General features: G+C 41.5%; 1 protein-coding gene across 1 annotated transcript; it reads left to right on the forward strand.

The window, feature by feature from the left end:
• The first annotated feature begins 278 nt into the window (after positions 1-278).
• LOC140737424 (di-N-acetylchitobiase-like) lies at positions 279-8,667 on the forward strand. Its single transcript, XM_073063910.1, has 5 exons — positions 279-476; positions 1,323-1,494; positions 1,572-1,669; positions 4,769-4,927; positions 8,464-8,667. Exons 1-5 carry the CDS (start codon positions 279-281, stop codon positions 8,665-8,667), a joined length of 831 nt encoding a protein of 276 aa, XP_072920011.1.
• The last annotated feature ends 12,159 nt before the right edge of the window (positions 8,668-20,826 follow it).

Genomic DNA, 20,826 nt, shown 5'->3' on the forward strand with positions numbered 1-20,826 from the left:
GAAGCTACCTCAGTAAATATATTTAAGACATGGTGGGATAGATTTTTGTGTAGTAGGGGAATTAAGGGTTATGGGGAAAAGGCAGGTAGGCAGAGATGAGTCCATGGCCAGATCAGCCATGACCTTATTGAATGGCGGAGCAGGCTTAATGAGCCAGATGGCCTACTCTTTCTTCTATTTCTTATGTTCGTATGTTCAATGTATAATTCCTTGTAACATTCTGTACATCCTGTTGTCCAAACTGACCTGTATTTTACCCCTTATCAGGCAGCTTAAGAATGTTTGACATTGAAGACAAGAGTTTTCGAAGAAATTGGATACAATTCATTGCCAGCTTCGTAAAATTCCGACATATGGATGGAGTTTATTTAGAGGTTCTGGATATTGTTGCAAAAGAGTCTAAACAGTATCATGAAGTCACTGAGTTTGTTAAAGAAACTGCCTCACATTTCCACCAAGAGCTACCTGGATCTCAGGTAAAAGGCCAAATGTTCAAATTTTGCATGATGGGAACACACTGCATAGACTCGGTGACCACTTTATTAGGTACATCTGTACACCTGCTCATTAATGCAAATATCTAATCAGCCAATCATTGGGCAGCAACTCAAAGCATAAAAGAATGCCGACATGGTGAAGTTTCAGATGTTGTTCAGACCAAACATCAGAATAGGGAAGCAATCTGAGCTAAATGACATTGAGCTTGGAATGATTGTTGGTGCCAGATGGGGTGGTTTGCGTATCTTAGAAACTGCTGATCTCTTGGAATTTTTACACACAACAGTCTCCAGAGTTACAGAGAATGATGCACAAACAAAAAAAAAACATCCAGTGAATGGCAGTTCTGTGGCAAAAACGCCTTGCGAGGTCGGAGGAGAATGGCCAGACTGTTAGGAAGGCAGAGGTAATTCAAATAACCATGTTACAGCAGTGATGTGCAGAAGGGCATCACTGAATGAAAAACACATTCAATGTCAAAGTGGAGGGGCTACATTTTTGGAGGCACAAGGATGAATCATTGGAGGAAGAAACATCTCCCATTCCTCTGCACGCGGTTTTCTGTCTCTACACCACCTTGTGGTACCAGTATTGTTCCTTTCCTGAAATACAGTTCCTCAGAACATGGTGACTGTGACTGTGATGATGGAGGCATAACTTGCACCGGTTATTACTGGATCAGAAAAACAGAAAATTTCAAACATACCTCTGATATACAAAGCCCAGTGTTACAGTGCTGGTGTGTGGGGAATTGGCTGCTGGAGATTATTTCCCAGTGTAAATAATAATATAAGGCTGATTTCTCATTGTTCTTATGTTCTCAGATCTCCTTTCACATACCTTGGTCTCCACACTGCAAGAACGAACAATGTTATGACTTTTTAGCAATTTCAAAAGCCTGTGACATTTTATTTGTGGCATCCTACAACATTCCAAATGACCTGCGGGATGGTTGTGTTGCAAGGTCAAGTGCTCCCTATCACCGGGTTTTATCAGGTAGGTTCAATGAGACCCTCAGCCTCACCCTCTCACAAAGCTGACAGAGATCCAATTTATACAATTTGTCCTTTCAGGAATGTTGGATTATATCAGACTGGGCATTGACTCCAGAAAGCTGGTGATGGGCGTTGCTTGGTACGGTTATGACTACACCTGCAAGCACCTTCTCGGGGTAAGATGCTGATATTATCAAGAAGATTGTAATACATAGGAGCAGAATTACCCCTCACCCAGCAGGCTTAAACCAGAGGGGATAGTTAAGAAGGGATTGCTTGGAATATAAATAAGAACTTCGCTAACACTATCATTTTAATAGCATTAATTTGACCAATTAATGATAATGTCATAGAAGACTATTTAGAAAGTACTTGTTGCATGTATTCAGTTAATGGAAGAAAGTTATATTTATACAGGTCTTTAAAATTTTGGTAATTTTAATACCAAGATAAGTAAAGTTATTTTTAGCAATGCTAAATGGAATTTGATCATATTGATCCAAGTAGTTATTAATAGGAAATAACTCACTTTTGTGCAAATTTAATTTATATCCAGAAAAACTACTAAATTCAGAAAATTTAGATATCATAGCAGGAATAGGTTTCTTAGGATCTGAAATATAAACTAACAATTCATCTTCATACAACGAAACTTTATGCACTTTATCTCCTTTCTTAATACCTTGAACCTTGTTGGAGTCCCGAAGAGCAATAGCAAAAAGTTCTAAAGCCAGGTTGAATAACAGCGGACTAAAAGGACAACCCTGACCTCTGTATAGCCTAAAATAAGGGGATTTTTGATTGTTAGTTATAACAGCCGCCATAGGACCTTGATAGATCAGCCTAATCCAGGAAATAAAACCTAGACCAAAATTAAATCTTTCTAAAACCTTGAATAAATAGGACCATTTAACCCTATCAAAGGCTTTCTCTGCATTAAGGGAAACAATACATTTGGATTCTTTAGATGGAGAGGAATGAATAATGTTCAATAATCTCTGAATATTAAAATATGAATATCTATTCATAATAAATCCAGTTTGATCCTTAGAAATAATCTTTAGTAAAATATTCTCAAACTCATTAGCCAAAATCTTAGAAAGAATTTTGGAATCCACATTTAATATGGAAATTGGTTTGTAAGAGGCACATTCAGATAAATCTTTTTCTTTTTGTGGGAATTAATGAAATTGATGCCTCATAGAAAGTTTTCAGGAGGGTCTCAGAAGATATAGAATCAGTGAAAGTTTGGCATAAATGAGGTGTAAGTATTTCAGTAAACATCTTAAAAAATTCCACCATAAATCCATCCGGTTCCGGACCTTTATCTGATTGAAAAGAGAATATATCCCTTGCTATTTCTTCTTGTTTAATAGGTGCATCTAATGTATTCATATCTTGAATAGAAATATTGGTTATATTCAATCTTTGCAGGAATCTATTCATAGAAGTAGTGTTATCTGGAAAATCAGATTTATAAAGGTTAGAGTAAAAATCCAAAAATACCTTATTAATTTCCTGACAATCTGACGTTTCAGTTCTATCAGTTCTTCATATTTTCAAAATCTGCCTTCTAGCCATAATTGCTTTAAGTTGTGCGGCCAACAATTTACCGGACTTATCTCCATGTATATAAAATTGACTTTTAGAATTCAAAAGTTGCTGCTCAATGGGAAAAGTCAAAAGCAGATCATGCTGTGTTTGAAGTTTCACCCTTTCCTTATATAGATCTTCACTCAGTGTTACTGAATAAACTTTATCTATTTCTTTAATCCTGTTAGTAATCACTAAAAGCTCTGCTTTAGTTTTCCTTCTTAAAGCTACTGAATATGAAATTATCTGTCCCCTAAGAAAAGATTTCATCGCATCCCAAATAACCAAATTTGACATACTCTCAGTTGTATTTAATTCAAAAAATAAAGAAATTTGCTCTTTAATAAAACTTACAAATGCTGAATCATGCAGCAGTGTAGCATTAAATCTCCACTCAGATGCATTCCACATATTATCAGGGAACTTCAGTGTTAGTTTCGTGGGCGCATGATCCGACAACACAATAGCGTCATATGCACAGTCAGCAACAAAAGGCACCAATCACGTATCCAACAAAAAAAATCAATTCTTGAAAACTTATGATGTACGTGTGGAAAAAAAAGAAAAATCCTTATCTTTAGGATGGAGACATCGCCAAATATCAACCAAACTGTATTCTAGTAAATAGGAATTAATACAGGATGCAGCCTTATTAAGGAGCCATGGATTGGTTGATGACCTATCAATCAAAGGATTGAGACAACAGTTAAAGTCACTGCCCATAATCAGCTTATATTCAGTTAAATTCAGCAACACAGAGAATAACCTCTTAAAAAGTTCAGGGCTATCTACATTAGGTACATACACACACAGCAAAGCCACCTTTTGACCACATAACAAGCAAGTAACAATTAAGTATCTTCCAATTGAATCAGTGACTGTATAAAAATGTACATAAGAGATTTAAAAATTCATAAAAATAGATATCCCTCAAATTTTAGTAACTGATGAAGAATGAAACTGAGAGTCCCTCCAAAATTTAAAAGAAACTTTTTTTTATTTCTATTTGCACAGTTTGTTGTCTTTTGCACATTGATTGTTTGCCCTGTTGGGAGTGGTCTTTCATTGATTCTGTTGTGTTTCTCTGTACTTACTATACATGCCCACAAGAAAATGAATCTCAGGATAGCAAACTCCTGAGGCCTCCCGTCCCATGATCCTTTCCCTTCTCCAGCTCTGTATCACTTTCGCCAATCACCTTTCCAGCTCTTAGCTTCATCCCACCCCCTCCGGTCTTCTCCTATCATTTCGCATTTCCCCCTCCCCCCACTACTTTCAAATCTCTTACTATCTTTCCTTTCGGTTAGTCCTGACGAAGGGTCTCGGCCCGAAACGTCGACAGCGCATCTCCCTATAGATGCTGCCTGGCCTGCTGTGTTCCACCAGCATTTTGTGTGTGTTGTTGTTTGAATTTCCAGCATCTGCAGATTTCCTCGTGTTTGTGATATGTGTCTGTAGTTTGATGAAAATTTTGTTTGAGTTTTGAACTTTGATAATTTTCCCTTGTGCCATATCTCTGCTCTGTCACCTGAATTCCTGATGATTTTGCAGTATATAATCTTTCTTCAATATTATATCTAATGACTCAGATGGATTCACCATAGACACTTTCTGTGTACTTTCATATTATCAGAGTGACTGTATTTAAATCCACAATTTATTTCTCTCTCTTTATTTCTCAGGTGGGTGAGTGTGAACTGGAAATGATTTCCCGAGGAGTCCCGTGTAGTTATACTGAAGCAAGATGGATCCCATACAAAGAAATCATGCAGCTTCTGCCGAGATCACTCACTGGCAGGTTCTGGGACGATGATCGGAAAGCCCCATATTTTGACTACTTGGTAAGATGATCTACCAGAGCACATTGGGGACCTGGGCATCAGAGCATTCTACCTACAATACTCCAATCTCCCAGGCTGAATAATTCCTGTGTAAACAACTCCACAAAGCACAAAACATCAGGTTTGTTTGGTGGCAATTGGGTGCAGGAGATCGGCTGAGTATTTGGGAGTGAATGAACCAAGTATGGAATCCAGCAGATATTTTAATCAGAATCAGAGTGGTTTATTATCACTGACTTATGTTGTGAAGCTTGTTGTTTTGTGGCAGTGACTGCATACAGTGCAATACATAAAATGTACTATAAATTACAATAGGAAATAGATAGAATATGAAATAAATAATTATTACAAAAAAGAGATAAGAAACAGTTTGTGTATAATGAAACATATAACCGTATAACAGCATGGAAACAGGCCATCTCGGCCCTTCTAGTCCGTGCTGAATGCTTACTCTCACCTAGTTCCACTGGCCCACACTCAGCCCATAACCCTCCATTCCTTTCCTGTCCATATACCTATCCAATTTTACTTTAAATGACAATACCGAACCTGCCTCTACCACTTCTACTGGAAGCTCGTTCCACACAGCTACCACACTCCCCCCTGTGTTATGTCTTGAACTAGTTGATATTTTACAGTATTTTATAGAATCAAGTGTAGATAGAGGGATTGGAGATGACAACTGAAATAGATATGCTCTCTTGGTTTGACAAAATGTTCCATTCATTCTTACTTCTTTGTGTTTGTTAACATTTTACCCCAAGCACTGACCCCAATTTTGAGACACATTCACTGTATTGCAATGTTTAAATTGTCAAATGAAAATCTAAACAAAACACACATTCTGCACCTTTTCTTCCATAGATCATAAGGCTGCAAGATATAGGAGCAGAATTAGACCATTCAGCCCATCGTCTGGTCCACAATTCCATCCTCTCAAACACATTCTCCGCCTTCACCTCACAAATTTTGACACCTTTACTAATCAAGAGCCTATCAACCTCTGTTTTAAATTTAAATATACCCAGTGACTTGGCACCACATAATCTCTGGCAAGTAATTCCACAAATTCACCATCCTCTGGTTTAAGAAACTCCTCTTCATCTCTGCCCTAGGGAGCTAGGGCTTTACTTTTTGGAGAGAAGGAGGATGAGAGGAGACATGATAGAGGTGTACAAGATATTAAGAGGAATAGACAGAGTGGACAGTCAGCACCTCTTCCCCAGGACACCACTGCTCAGTACAAGAGGACATGGCTTTAAGGTAAGGGGAGGGAAGTTCAAGGGGGATATTAGAGGAAGGTTTTTCCACTCAGAGAGTGGTTGGTGCATGGAATGCACTGCCTGAGTCAGTGGTGGAGGCAGATACACTAGTGAAGTTTAAGAGACTACTAGACAGGCATATGGAGGAATTTAAGGTGGGGGGGGGGTTATATGGGAGGCAGGGTTTGAGGGTCGGCACAACATTGTGGGCTGAAGGGCCTGTACTATGCTGTACTATTCTATGTTCTATGTTATATGTTCTATAATGGGATTTCAAGTCAAGTCAAGTCAAGTCACTTTTTATTGTCATTTCGACCATAACCGCTGGTACAGTACATAGTAAAAATGAGACAACGTTTTTCAGGACCATGGTATTACATGACACAGTACAAAAACTAGACTGAACTATGTATAAAACAACACAGAACAAAAACTACACTAGACTACAGACCTACCCAGGACTGCATAAAGTGCACAAAACAGTGCAGGCATTACAATAAATAATAAACAAGACAATAGGGCAGTAAGGTGTCAGTCCAGACTCTGAGTATTGAGGATTTCCCTCAATTGTGACATTTTGTCCTCTGGTCTCATACTTCCCACTGTAGGAAACATTTTCTTCCATCCACTCTATCTCAGCTTTCCAATATTCAATAGTTTCAAAGAGATTCCCCCATTCCTCTAAACAGAAGTGAGTACAAGCCGAGAGCCATCAGATGCTCCTCATACATTAACCCTTTCTTCCTGGGATCATTCTTCTGGAACCTTCTTTAGACCCTCTCCAATGCCAGCACACCTTTTCTTTGATAATAGTCTAAGTTCATTCTGACTGACTCTTAATAAATCTTCATCATTACCTCCTTACTTTTATATTCTTTTTCTCTTGAAGTGAATGCTAATACTGCATTTGACCTTCCTCGCCACTGATTCAACCTGCGTGTTAACCATCAGGGACTCCTGCATGAGGACTCCCAAGTCCTTTTGCAACTCTGATTTCAGAATTTACTCCCTGTTTAATGCCTTTATTCCTTCTACCAACGTGCATGATCATACACTTCCCAACACTGCATTCCATCTGATATATCTTTGCCCAATGTTCCAATCTGTCTGTCCTTCTGCAGACTCCCTGCTTCCTCAAAACTACCTGCCCCTCCTCCTTCGTCTTCTCTGCAAACCTAGCCACAAATCTATCAAAACCATCATCCAAATCCTTGACACATAACATGAAAAGTAACGGTCCCAATATCAACTCCTGTGGAACACCACTAGTTACTGGCAAAAAATGCCTCCTTTATTCCCACTCTTTGCCTCCTGTCAATCCCCCAAGTCACTGAAAAACTTCTAACTCTGCTCAGTATTCTTTCCATGTATGAAAGATATTTTCTCTAAGCAGATTATGTCTTTCCATCTGCCCCTGTAAGACATCCGCTAAAACGGGCAATTGATACACATCTGCCCTGTAGTCCCTATATTTTTCTCTTCCTTTCTTTAAAGTAACTGTGACGAGATCCTTGACGAGAATGGTTTGGACCCAAAAGTGGTAGTGGTGATCCTGGATGAGAGCAGGATCCAAGTTATCTCTCTCAGGAACTCAACACCTCTCCTTGGGTCCAAATCCTTCCCAGTCCACTTGATATTGCCTTAACACCTCCAATAGTGCACAAGTCCAAAACTCTTCTCACCATGAAGACCTGCTCCCCATCAACAAACCCAGGGGGCAGTGGGGCTGATGGTTGTGGGGTAAGGGGCTGGTACAGACAGCTTGTAATTTTGAGATGAGGAAGGTGGAATTAGTCTTTATGTCTTAGGAAGCCGCAAGGTGCAAGCCACCAGGTATACTTACCTCAGGGTTCAATGAACTTGGGATCCAACTTTCTAGATCCCACTCAGAGAGGCAAATCATGAGTGGACAGCCAGATCTGTTGCCCAGGCTGTAAAACAGTTCCCTGTCTTCTCTTTTGGTTCGCCTTGGTCTCCACTTTCTGGGTAGAGTTCAGCAAAGCCTCTCTTGCCCGAAGCCATTTTTGCTTGCAGCATTGGACGAGATCCTTAGCCTCTTGTACCAGAAAGAGAGGCAGATGATACCTAAAATGGGGAGCAGAGAATATACCACCCCCACACAGACAATACTAGAGGGCAGAAATGAACCTGTTCACGGGAATTGTGATACAGATCCTTTCTCTCCAGCATTAAAGTGCCACCCAAATTACTCCACCTAACAGTTTCAGCCTGGTGCCCTCCCAATCTGTGCATTTCCCTTTTGCTCATTTGCAGGTTGGTAACACGTACCACGAGGTCTGGTACGATGATCCCGAGAGCATTTCTATGAAGGTGTCTATCATGATGAAACTGAACCTCCGTGGTATCGGCGTGAGGGCTGCAAACAACATCGACTACATTGCTGATGCCAGAGCAAGAATGCAGGCTGCGGAGATGTGGAACGCCGTGACCCGTCCCTGGTGGAATTACGAAGTGTGAACCATTTCATCAATTAGTATTGCAAGATGAACATCGATTTCTCTACCATTCGGTCATTTCTTCCCCTCTCCCCCTCCTCTCTTTTTCAATTCCCCAATCTGGCTCCTCTCCTACCCTCTTTCTTTTCCTCACCTGCCCACCTCCTCCCTCTGTGCCCCCCATCCCACTTCTCCCCTCCCTTTCTCCCATGGTCCACTTTCATCTCCAGATTCCTCCTTCAGCACTTTACCTTTTCACCTATCATCTTCCAGCTTCTCAATTCATCCCCCCTCCCCCCAACCCTTCCCCTCCCTCCCCCACCCACCCATCCTCCCCTCACCTGTCACCGGCCAGTCTGTACTCCTCCCCCTCCCTCCCTCCCCCACCCACCCATCTTCCCCTCACCTGGTCTCACCTGTCACCTGCCAGTCTATACTCCTCTCCTCCCTCCAGCTTCTTATTCTGGCTTCTTCCCCCTTCCTTTCCAGTCCTGATGAAGGGTCTCGGTCTGAAACATCGACTGTTTATTCTTCTCTGTAGATGCTGCCTGACATTTTGAATTCTTCCAGTATTTTCTGAGTGTAACAAAATTGAGCTCATTTTTAATAATAGTAAAATAAATATACATGTAGAAAACAGACCGAGCATTTTATTTATTAAATTCAAATGAAGTTGTACGATGGAAAGAGACGCATCATTTACAGCCACCAACCTTGAGTTGGAAGTTCACTTCAAGAGGCTGCTCTGACGTGATGACGTTATTACGTAAAGAGTTTTAGCACACTTTTGTGTGTACATTTTGAAGTTCAATAAAATGTGTTATGGATTTCGTTAAACATAAAATGTCTCGCTTCATTTCATTTGCAAAGACCTACATTGGTGACCCTGATGCTCTAGCACGATCCCAGAGTTATTGTATATATTGGCCAACGCAGTCGCATTGAAACTGCTGGAGTTTTGGAGCAAAATCTTTTGGTTGGTTTGTACAAGCCAAGGCCCAATTCGCGCTGTGAGAAATCACCACCAATGATTTCCACCACCAGTGATTCACCAAGTTCATCTCTGTGGTAGTATCACTCAGAATCTCCACAGCTACTGCTTAAACACCCGCCTGAACTCAATAAATACCAGTCGCTGAAAATTTACCTTTCACAGACCTTTGGAGTCTGTGCATGCCGAACATTTGTTGACCTTGCCCAGTCTCTGTGGTGTTAGGCCTTCAGAGCTAATGGATCACATGCTGTCTCTCCTGGGAAATCACCATCCTTGTTTCATTTTTAAAGAAGCTTCATGCAGTGAATCCCTGATCATTTTTGCATAGCCCTTACTAATGCACCCATGATGGACTATGGGGAGCCTACACTGATAGCTAGGCAGCAATGCATCATTCCTCCTCCTTTCACTTCCTCAATAAGCTCATCAGCAAGGCCCTCAACGTAAAGATGACCGTGGCTGCGAAACAGACAACATTGGTCTGTGCCTTTACAAGTCATCTCTCTGACTCAGTGGTGTCAAGAAAACAACCTCTCCCTCAATGTCACAAAAACAAAGGAGCTGGTTGTGGACTACAGGAGGAATGAAGATGGGCTAACCCCTATTGACATCAATGGATCTGGGGTTGAGAGGGTGAACAGCTTTAAATTCCTCAGCATCCACATCACTGAGGACCTCACGTGGTCTGTACGCACCAGCTGTGTGGTGAAAAAGGCACAACAGTGACTCTTTCACCTGGCTGTTGAAATATTGTTGCTTGGTCATTCTCTACATCCAGTACTGCTCCTGCTTTCGTTCGGGAAGTTCTACTCAAGAGTAATGAAATATTCACTGCTACCACCTCTGCTTCAATGTAACATTTTGTCTGCCCTATTTCAGTGGGAATTTACACTCTTTTGGTGGAATGTAAAATCTTTCCATCTCCAAATTTGAATGCTTTGTTACTAGGTGTATCTGTGTTCACCAGTTTCTGAACTTCATTCTGGCTTAGTTCACTTACAGAGCTTTCAAGCCATTTTTCTCCACACCCCGCATGTGCATGCTATGTCAATAACAGCAAATCCTAGAGATTCCATCATCAAAATCGCTGCCTCAGATGTCTCTGCATTAGTAAGTGATTCCTTCACAAACAATGTGATTTGGCACTCTTCTACATCTTCAAATTTGTTAGTTTCTTCAGTTAGCCTAACATGTTTGGTTTATTGCAGTTTCTTGCCTAGTGGTAAATACTTTGACATACTGTACATTTCGATCTCCTACTGTACTTGTTTATTGGATTTGTTCCAGGCAGTGGTACCCTTGTCTGGTCCCTCTGGGACCTACGCTTGCTCTCCTCCTGTTTCTGCTCAGTGAAGTACTCAAATTAATTCCCACTGTTGTCGTAGTGGTTTTTTCTCTAAAAATCGTCTTCAATGCGGATTTCATAGAGGCAAATGTAGGTTCTGTGTGTGTAGTTAACACTACTTGTCTGTCCTTTATGACTGGACACTTTGGAGCTAATATAGCATCAGGAAGTCCCATTTTGTATTTACGTATGCGACTGTACTTTTGTTCAAAATCAATAATATAATCAGCCATATTTTTAGAATTGTCTCTTATAAATTTTGTCAAAATCTGAATGTACCTCATAAATCCAATCCTTTTCTTCCTTCAAAGAAACAGGAGTCAAGTATATTTATTATGTATTCATACCATCATCTTTATGCAAATCTTCCATCAAAATTCCCTTCGTGGTCTCTCTTGCTCTTCCTGAACAATGTTAAATTGGGGACTTGTCCGGGATCTGAACAAATTGTTTGGAGCTATTTTAAAAATTGGGGGCTAGGTGTTTCCCGACATGAAACAGCAAACCCCAGGCTCCATGACACATTCCCCCAAGAACAGCAAAAAAATTAATATCTACACGCAACCCTGTATCAGCAGCAATAGAACACACCTGGAGTCTGGTTTTGCTGTTAACAAAACACAATTTTATTAGTAACTACGTAATACAGTAACTTAAACCAGGTAAACCAAGAGCTAATGGTGTTATGCATATATAGGTGTAAATATATACATTCCCAAACTTCTTCAAGTGTAGGTGGTAAGTGATACAGTCTTATGATGGTATGTAAGAAAAGTCCAGTTCAGTTCAAATGCACAGGTTAATTTATGCAAGATGTTTGTAATCCAAAGGCAAATGTTGTGAGAAGGCAATTACGTCAATATTCCACAGATTCCACGACAGCAATACTAAATAACAATAGCAGTAGGTTTTATCTCCGAAGTTGTTCCACTCCACACACGAAGTATCACCAACAGTGATCTTCAATGAATATCCTTTCAACATAAGTGGTACCACACCTGAATTCAGCTACGGGTCATCTCAAAGTGGTGGCCACAGGATACTCAAACAGAATCCACGTATGGATTATCACCAACAGTAGCTTATCACAAAGGGGGACCATCTTCAAGAGAACCAACACCCAGGCAAGGGTCGACACACCGGTAGATTCCACAAGGTTACCCCAATCACACACAACGTGATAGCCACTTATCCAGTTCCACGACATATGAAATAACTCCAACAGTGATTTGCCACAGGGGTGCCTTTCTTCAGTGAACTACCACACCCAGACAAAAGGGTAAACACACACGTGGTACGCACAAGCCCACTCCTGTGGATTAACTAAGTGACAGTCACACTTTCGTATTCGAATGGAATCAAACTCACCCTCACGGGCTACTTAGAGAGAGAGTCCAAATAGTGATCTCTTTGTCACTAGGTTTCTTCTGTTTCAAACCTTCCTCTCCTCTCTTCTCTTCTCTGCAAACTTCTTCTAGTTGCAGAAACTTGTGAAAGTCATTTATCAATACTCTGGATCGATCTCAACTCACCCCTTCTGTGCTACTGAAAGTTTAAACCAGCGACAGACTCACTGGTGTCTTCCATTGACCAAATCCATCTTGACTCTAACTGTGTGTGTGTGGTTGTCCTTGTAAAAAGTAAACAAGCTGCAGAGAAACCATAACATTCATTGTCCATCAAGTAACTCCACCTCTTTCCACCATGGTAACCAAGCAACTCTGCAGTCAGCAGAAATCCAAGTGTCCAAGAGTCAGTCTCATTCTCTCAGCACTTTAAAGTGACAGTCCACAGAAAAAATGAACCCTAAGGGTACATAACAATAGGCTCTTCTTATCGTAGTATAGTGGTGGTCTAGTGTGTTGGGACCATTGGTGCTACAGGTTATATGCTGATGATAATTGGACAGGAGCTGCTTCAAACAAGCTGGGTTGAAGTTTCCGACTAGGATGGACTGTATCTTGGTTGGACACAGCATCATCCAGTACTGCGAGTGTTTGGCTATATTCAGCCGCTGGTGGTATGTAAACTGTGGTCAGGATCACGGATGAGAACTCCCTAGGAAATACACAAACACACTTTTATTTCACTGTCTTTACATGTTACTCAGACATACAATACAATGTCAAGTGAACCCCAGGGGTTTAAAGGGTACAGGAAGTATACAGACTCCGGTTCGAGCCGCACATCTATCTACATTCGTGAACCTTGGTGTTGCAGTCTCCAACCACTTATCGTCCAAGTACTGAGACCTCTACTCAATCTCCACACTTTCCCTTCAGATGGACCTAAAATTCCATCAGAACATAGAACTGTACAGAACAGTGACAGGCCCTTCGACCCATAATGTCCGTGCTGACCACAATGCCAAATCAATCTGTATATGATCCACATTCCTCCAACCTGTTCATCAGCCTCTTGAATACCACTATCCACTCCCACCTCTGTCAGCCTGTTCCAGACACCCACCACTCTCTGTGTTTAAAAAGACTTGCCTTGCTCGTCCCCATTAAACATACCCCTCCTCACTTTAAGTCTCTGCCCTCTGATATTTGACAATAGACAATAGACAATAGGTGCAGAAGTAGACCATTCGGCCCTTCAAGCCTGCACCGCCATTTTGAGATCATGGCTGATCATCTACTATCAATACCCGGTTCCTGCCTTGTCCCCATATCTCTTGATTCCCCTATCCATAAGATACCTATCTAGCTCCTTCTTGAAAGCATCCAGAGAATTGGCCTCCACTACCTTCCGAGGCAGTGCATTCCAGACCCCCACAACTCTCTGGGAGAAGAAGTTTTTCCTTAACTCTGTCCTAAATGACCTACCCCTTATTCTCAAACCATGCCCTCTGGTACTGGACTCTCCCAGCATCTGGACCATATTTCCTGCCTCTATCTTGTCCAATCCCTTAATAATCTTATATGTTTCAATCAGATCCCCTCTCAATCTCCTTAATTCCAGCGTGTACAAGCCCAGTCTCTCTAACCTCTCTGCGTAAGACAGTCCAGACATCCCAGGAATTAACCTCGTGAATCTACGCTGCACTTCCTCTACAGCCAGGATGTCCTTCCTTAAACCTGGAGACCAAAACTGTACACAATACTCCAGGTGTGGTCTCACCAGGGCTCGTGTGGTTTGACATTTCTACCCTGAGGTAAAGATTCTGATTGTCCATCTATTCCTCTCACTATTTTATAAAATCAGTCTCAGATGCCCCAGAGAAATCAATGCTAGTCTGTCCATCTTATCCTAATGACTCAGACTCTCTGAGACATGGAGAACATGGAGACCCTGTTCTGCACCCTCTCCAAAGCCTCCACATTTTCCCTATAATGCTCCGAATGTGGCCCAACCCAAGTTTTACATATCTGCAAAATGATTTCCATACTCTTAAACTCTTTGCTCCAAGCAGGGTATTTCCTTCCTAAATCTTCAGAGAGCTTCTTTCTCCCTCTCGACTAGATGTTCCACATCTCTTGTCAACCCTGGTTCCTTTACCCTATCATCCTTTCCCTGCCTCAATGGGACAAATCTATCCAGAGCCCCGTGCAAGAGTTTCCGTAACAACCTCCACATTTCCAATGTGCATTTCCCTGAGTACATCAACTTCCAATTTATGCTCCCAAGTTCCTGCAGAAGAACTCCAGAATTGGCTCTCCCCCAATTAAATACTTGCCCATTCAGTCTGCTCATATGCCTCTCCAAGGCTATGGGAAGGGTTATGGAATTGTGGTCACCCTCTCTGAAATGCTCACACACTGATAGATCTGACCCCTGACTAGTACCAGATGCCTAGTACCAGATCTAGTGTAGCCTCCCCTCCAGTCAGCCAGTCTGCATATTGTTCCTCCAGCAGCTGGTTTCATTCTCCTGATAGTCAATATTTCCCACAAGATTCTCTCATTCTATTTTCTCCCTCTTTCATAATTCTAAAGTTCTGTCCCTTTTCAAGCTTAAGGGGGAAAACAAAGATTTGAATAAAAATGTAAATAAATTTAAACGATATAAGATCCACCTCAAGGTCAACTTTTCCATGCAAAGGATAGTGAGTGTATGGAAGAGGTTCCAGAGGAAGTGATTGCATTCTTGGAACCATCTGTGTGAGCACCATGGTCAGCATCAGCTGGTTGAGCTGAAAAGTCTCCATCTGTTCTGTATTTCTCCGTGATTCTTTGATTCTATTATTGCTCAGGTCGTACTGTACCGTAACACAACAGTTAGCGCAAAGATTTACAGCTCCAGCAATCAGTGGTAAGGATTCAAATCCCATCACTGTCTATAAGGAGTCTGTACATTCTCCCCATGATCAGAAGTGGAGAGAGTGAGCAGGGTCAAGTTCCTGGTGTTATGTTACTTCTGTTTAAACGTACCATGGGTTAACAGTGAAGAATCATATTCTGGAAGAGCTAGAGAACTTTTATTTACAGTAATAAACAAACATGTCTTAACCCTGCCACGTGCTGGAACATTCTAGCAATCCTGCGCATCTCAGTGCTCTGCCCAATCACGTACTGGCACATCATTGCATGTGATATCACCACACCTGGGTGTCAAGATCTCTGAGGATCTAACCTGGTCCCAAAATATTGATGCAGCTATAAAGAAGGCAAGACAGCAGGTATACTACATTAGGAGTTTGAAGAGATTTGGTATGTCAACAAATACACTCAAAAACATCTATAGATGTACCGTGGAGAGCATTCTGTCAGGCTCTATCACTCTGGTATGGGGGAAGCTACTGCACAGGACCAAAAGTAGCTGCCCAGGACATCTTCAGGGAGCAGTGTCTCAGAAAGGCAGTGTCCATTATTAAGGACCTCCAACACCCAGGGCATGTCCTTTTCTCACTGTTACCATCAGGAAGGAGATACAGAAGCCTGAAGGCACACACTCAGCAATTCAGGAACAGCTTCTTCCCCTCTGCCATCCGATTCCAAAATGGACATTGAACCCTTGGAAATTACCTCACTTTTTAAAACATACAGTATTTCTGTTTTTTTGCATGATTTTTAATCTATTCGATATATGTATACTGTAATTTATTCATGTATTTATTATTATTTTGTTTTGCATTGTACTGCAGCTGCAAAGACAACTTTCACAACACATGCTGGTGATGATAAAACTGATTCAGATTCTATCAAGAACACCTTAGGGTCATTGCCTATGCCAGTAGGGGACTCTCCCATAGTGAATCAAGATATCCTGTACATAAATTAGAGTTCCTAGCCCTAAAATGGGCGGTCAGTGAAAAATTTCATGATTATCTTTATGATAGTTCATTTATTGCAGTAACAGACAGTAACACCCTGAATTATATGCTTTTCACTGCTAGACTGGATGCAGTAGGTTACAGATGGCTAGCTGCTCTGTCAACTGATAATCCTAAGTGCAATTTAGATCCAGGAAGCAGAACAAGATGCCGGCCACAAAATGGAGGACTATCAGATGATCGCTCGTCCCAGAGAGAGTGGGACTGCATCCCGAAGTTCACTAAAAGCCATCTGGTGAACTCGGGTGATATAGGTGAAGTTATTACAAACGTGGAAGCTCTATGAGAGAGTTATCTTATCCAACAGACAGAACCTGCTGCAGACGTCACCATTGCATCCCTAATGATGTATTCGAGTGCTATACCATAAAAGTTGCACACAAGAAGATCAGTCTGGGGGATTACTGGTCATTTCTCATCTCTCTGATACTAAGATTAGACTCCCAGTTAACAGATCCTTGTACTAGGGAAGTTATCAGTGGATGGAAACAGGAGAAAAACCATCCCCTTCAGTGAGAAACGCCACCCCCAGACTACCCTACCTTCTCAGAGAATGGGATCGTCCAGAACTAAAAGACGGAATTCTCTACAGGAAAAAAATAAATGGAGATAAAACAATTTACCAGCTTGTGTTACCTGATAAGTTTCAATTTGAGGTGCAAAGGAAGTAGTGGTCTGAAGGAGTAGTCCGAGGCAGAGTAGTAAGGCTTTGTGAATTAAATTAAACACACAGCTACAGACCTACACAGGACTGCGTAAAGTGCACAAAAACAGTGCAGGCATTACAATAAATAATAAACAGGACGATAGGGCAAGATGTCAGTCCAGGCTTCGGGTATTGAGGAGTCTGATAGCTTGGGGGAAGAAACTGTTACATAGTCTGGTCGTGAGAGCCCGAATCCTTCGGAGCCTTTTCCCAGATGGCAGGAGGGAGAAGAGATTGTATGAGGGGTGCGTGGTGTCCTTCATAATGCCATTTGCTTTGCGGATGCAGCTTGTAGTGTAAATGTCTGTGATGGCGGGAAGAGAGACCCTGATGATCTCAGCTGACCACACTATCCACTGCAGGGTCTTGCGATCCGAGATGGTGCAATTTCCGAACCAGGCAGTGATGCAGCTGCTCAGGATGCTCTCAATACAACCCCTGTAGAATGTGATGAGGATGGGGGGATGGGAGATGGACTTTCCTCAGCCTTCATAGAAAGTAGAGACGCTGCTGGTCTTTCTTTGCTTTGGAGCTGGTGTTGAGGGACCAGGTGAGATTCTCCGTCAGGTGAACACCAAAAAATTTGTTGCTATTAACGATCTCTACCGAGGAGCTATCGATGTTCAGCAAGGAGAGGTCACTCCGTGCCCTCCTGAAGTCAACAACCATCTCTTTTGTTTTGTTCACATTAAGAGACAGGTTGTTGGCTCTGCACCAGTCCATTGGCCGCTGCACCTCCTCTCTGTATGCTGACTCGTCATTCTTGCTGATGAGATCCACCACGGTTGTGTCATTGGCGAACTTGATGATGTGGTTCGAGCTGTGTGTTGCAGCACAGTCGTGGGTCACTCCCCAGCCTTCTCCCTGTAACCTTTGATGCCTTGTTCAATCAAGAATCTATCAATCTCTGCCTTAAATAGTCCCAATGACCTGGCCTTCACAGTTGCCTATGGTAATAAATTCCACAAATTCACCACCCTCAGGCTAAAGAAAAATGTCTGCATTCTGATTTAAATGGACCTGAGACTGTGCCCTCTTTTCCTAGAATTCTCCACCATGAGGAACATCCTTTCCACATGTACTCTGTCTAGGCCTGTCAATATTTGAAAGGTTTCAGCCTCAGCATCACATCCTTGTTCTTGTATTCTAGACCTCTTGAAATGAATGCAAGCATAGCATTTGGCTTCCTCACCACCGACTGTACCTGCAAGTTAACCTTCAGGGTGTTCTGCACAAGGACCGGGTGTTCGGCACCCTCTGCATCTCAGATTCCTGGATTTTCTCTCCACTTAGAAAATAGTCTGCACATTTATTTCTACTACCAAAGTGCATGACCGTGCATTTTCCAACAGTGTATTTCATTTGTCACTTTCTTGCTCATTCTCCTAATCTGTCTAAGTCCTTCTGCAGCCTACCTGTTCCCTCAACACTACCTGCCCCTCCACCAATCTTCATATCATCTGCAAACTTAGCAACAAAGCCATCTATTTCATCATCTAAATTATTTATATGTAGCATAAAAAGAAGTGACCCTACACCGATGCCTGCAGAACACCACTAGTCACTGGCAGCCAACTAGAAAAGGATCCTTTTATTCCCACTCACTGCATCCTACCAACCAGCCAATGCTCTAACTATGTTAGTAACTTTCCTGTAATACCATGGGCTCTTAACTTGGTAAGCAGCCTCATGTGTGGCACCTTGTCAAAGGTCTTATGAAAGTCCAAATATTTATCTATCCTCCTTTAATCTCCTCAAAGAATTCCAACAGGCTCGTCAGGCAGGACTTTCCTTGAAGGAAACCATACTGACTTTGTCCTATCTTGTCTTGTTTTACCATGTACTCCATCACCTCGTCCTTAACAATTGACTCTAACATCTTCCCAATCACTGAGTTCAGACTAACTGGTCTATAATTTCCTTTCTGCTACCTCCCTCCTTTCTTATGTAAGGGGTTTCTTCTTTATGTTACTGTGTATGTTAATCAGAATGGCTTCTTTGTTATGTTAACTAGTGAGACAGTGCTTTCTCTCGTAACTTGTTTGGGTTATAATTACTGATAATGAGAATTGTATTCATTTGTTAACCAATTGGGATGGATGTTATTCTTTCTTGTGGGTTTGTAAGCTAGTGTTGCGCTGTCTTTTGGGGGGGGTTGGAGGGGAGATCGAGAGGAAGACACACGTGCTGGGACTGCTCTGGTCGATCACTTCGGGTGGTCCCGAGCCTCGAGTCGTGGGGTCGGAGCGGATCGCAGGGGAAGCTCCGACTGTGTGTGCACGAAGAAACTGAACGTTGATAAGTCTGGTGCCTTTTTTTGTTTCCATTCATTCCTTTTTGTATTTATTGTATCTTTATTAATTTCATGGTCCAAGTAAGATTTGTAAAGTGTAATTTGTAAAATGTACAGTGTGTGCTGGCTGATGATTGTTGTTTGAGGCCGTATCAGGTGGCATTGCAAAGCAACTGAGATGAGACAAGATTGGGCGGGGGACGGGGTCTCCCCTAGATGCGTACGAGCCGATATAGCTGAGCGTTACACTTAAAGAGTGGAGTGCAGTTTTCCAGTCCTGTGGCACCATGCCAGTGTCCAATGAATTTTGAAAGATCACTTCTAATGCCACCACAACTTCTAACGCTACCTCTTTCAGAACTCTGAGGTGTAGTCCATCTGGTCCAGGTGACTTATGTACCCTTAGGTCTTTCGTCTTTTTGAGCACCTTCTCTCTTGTAACAGTAGCTGCATCCACTTCTCTTCCTTCATGCACTACAACATCTGGAACGCTGCTAGTGTCTTCCTCAGTGAAGATCAACGCAAGATACTCATTTAGCTCAGCAGCCATCTCCTTGTCCCCTCTTATTATTTATCCTGCCTCATTTTCTAGTGTTCCTATATCCACTCTCGTTTCTCTTTTATTTTTAATATACTTGAAAAATATTTTTACTATCCACTTTGATATTGTTTGCTAGCTTGCTTTCATATTTCACCGTTTCCCTCCTAATGATTCTTTTAGTTGCTCTCTGTAGGTTTTTAAAACATTCCCAATCCTCTACCTTCCCACTAATTTTTGCTTTGTTGTATGCCCTCTCTTTTGCTTTTACACTCTCTCTCACTCTCTCTCTCTCTCTCTCTCTCTCTCTCTCTCTCTCTCTCTCTCTCTCTCTCTCTCTCTCTCTCTCTCTCTCTATATATATATATATACCTATGATTATGTATATATATATATATATATATATATATATATATATTTGGGGGATGTTGAATTGAATTTGTAGACCTACTGACCTGAATCTGAAACTGAGGTTAACCATAATACTAGAAAAATAGGAATTCAATTAGTTTCCTAACTAACTAGGGATAAATGAAAAAGCAAATGTTAGTCTGTAAACCTTTAAACAGAGAATAACACTAGATATAAGTAGTTAGAGAATTTGGAGTGATTAAGTTATTTTAATAAATCTCTCTGATTCTAACTAAAAAGGATTTGGTTTTCATTTGATAGCTGAGATTTGGAACCTAAACAGAAAATTGGAACTTTGAATTGTTCTTACTCATGTAAATATTGTATATATTGCTATTTTTATAAACAAACTTACCTCCAGAAGTGTGTGCTTTCTATTCACTGCCCCCTTCTGATACCTGGAGCTTCTGATGGCCCACTAGCACCTAGTGTAGTATTCTGGAATGAGATTTTTCACATCAAGAGTGTGGCAACCCGTCACATGAGATCAGACCAGCACTACACAGGTGTTACTCTTAGAATTTCAACAGCCTAAATTGTTTATAGTCTATTCAATTTTTATCTTATTTAGAGATCCAGTACAGTAACATTCCCTTCTGGCCTAATGAGTCTGCAT

Source organism: Hemitrygon akajei, chromosome 12 (assembly GCF_048418815.1).
Source record: "Hemitrygon akajei chromosome 12, sHemAka1.3, whole genome shotgun sequence".
NCBI classification, from domain to species: domain Eukaryota; kingdom Metazoa; phylum Chordata; class Chondrichthyes; order Myliobatiformes; family Dasyatidae; genus Hemitrygon; species Hemitrygon akajei.

Bases quoted from the DNA above. Each gene is read 5' to 3' on its own strand.
- LOC140737424 (XM_073063910.1), top strand. From the start codon at position 279: ATGTTTGACATTGAAGACAAGAGTTTTCGAAGAAATTGGATACAATTC. The intron at 1,670-4,768 runs GTAAGATGCTGA...TTTATTTCTCAG, and splicing joins CCTGCAAGCACCTTCTCGGG to GTGGGTGAGTGTGAACTGGA. The intron at 4,928-8,463 runs GTAAGATGATCT...GCTCATTTGCAG, and splicing joins CCCCATATTTTGACTACTTG to GTTGGTAACACGTACCACGA.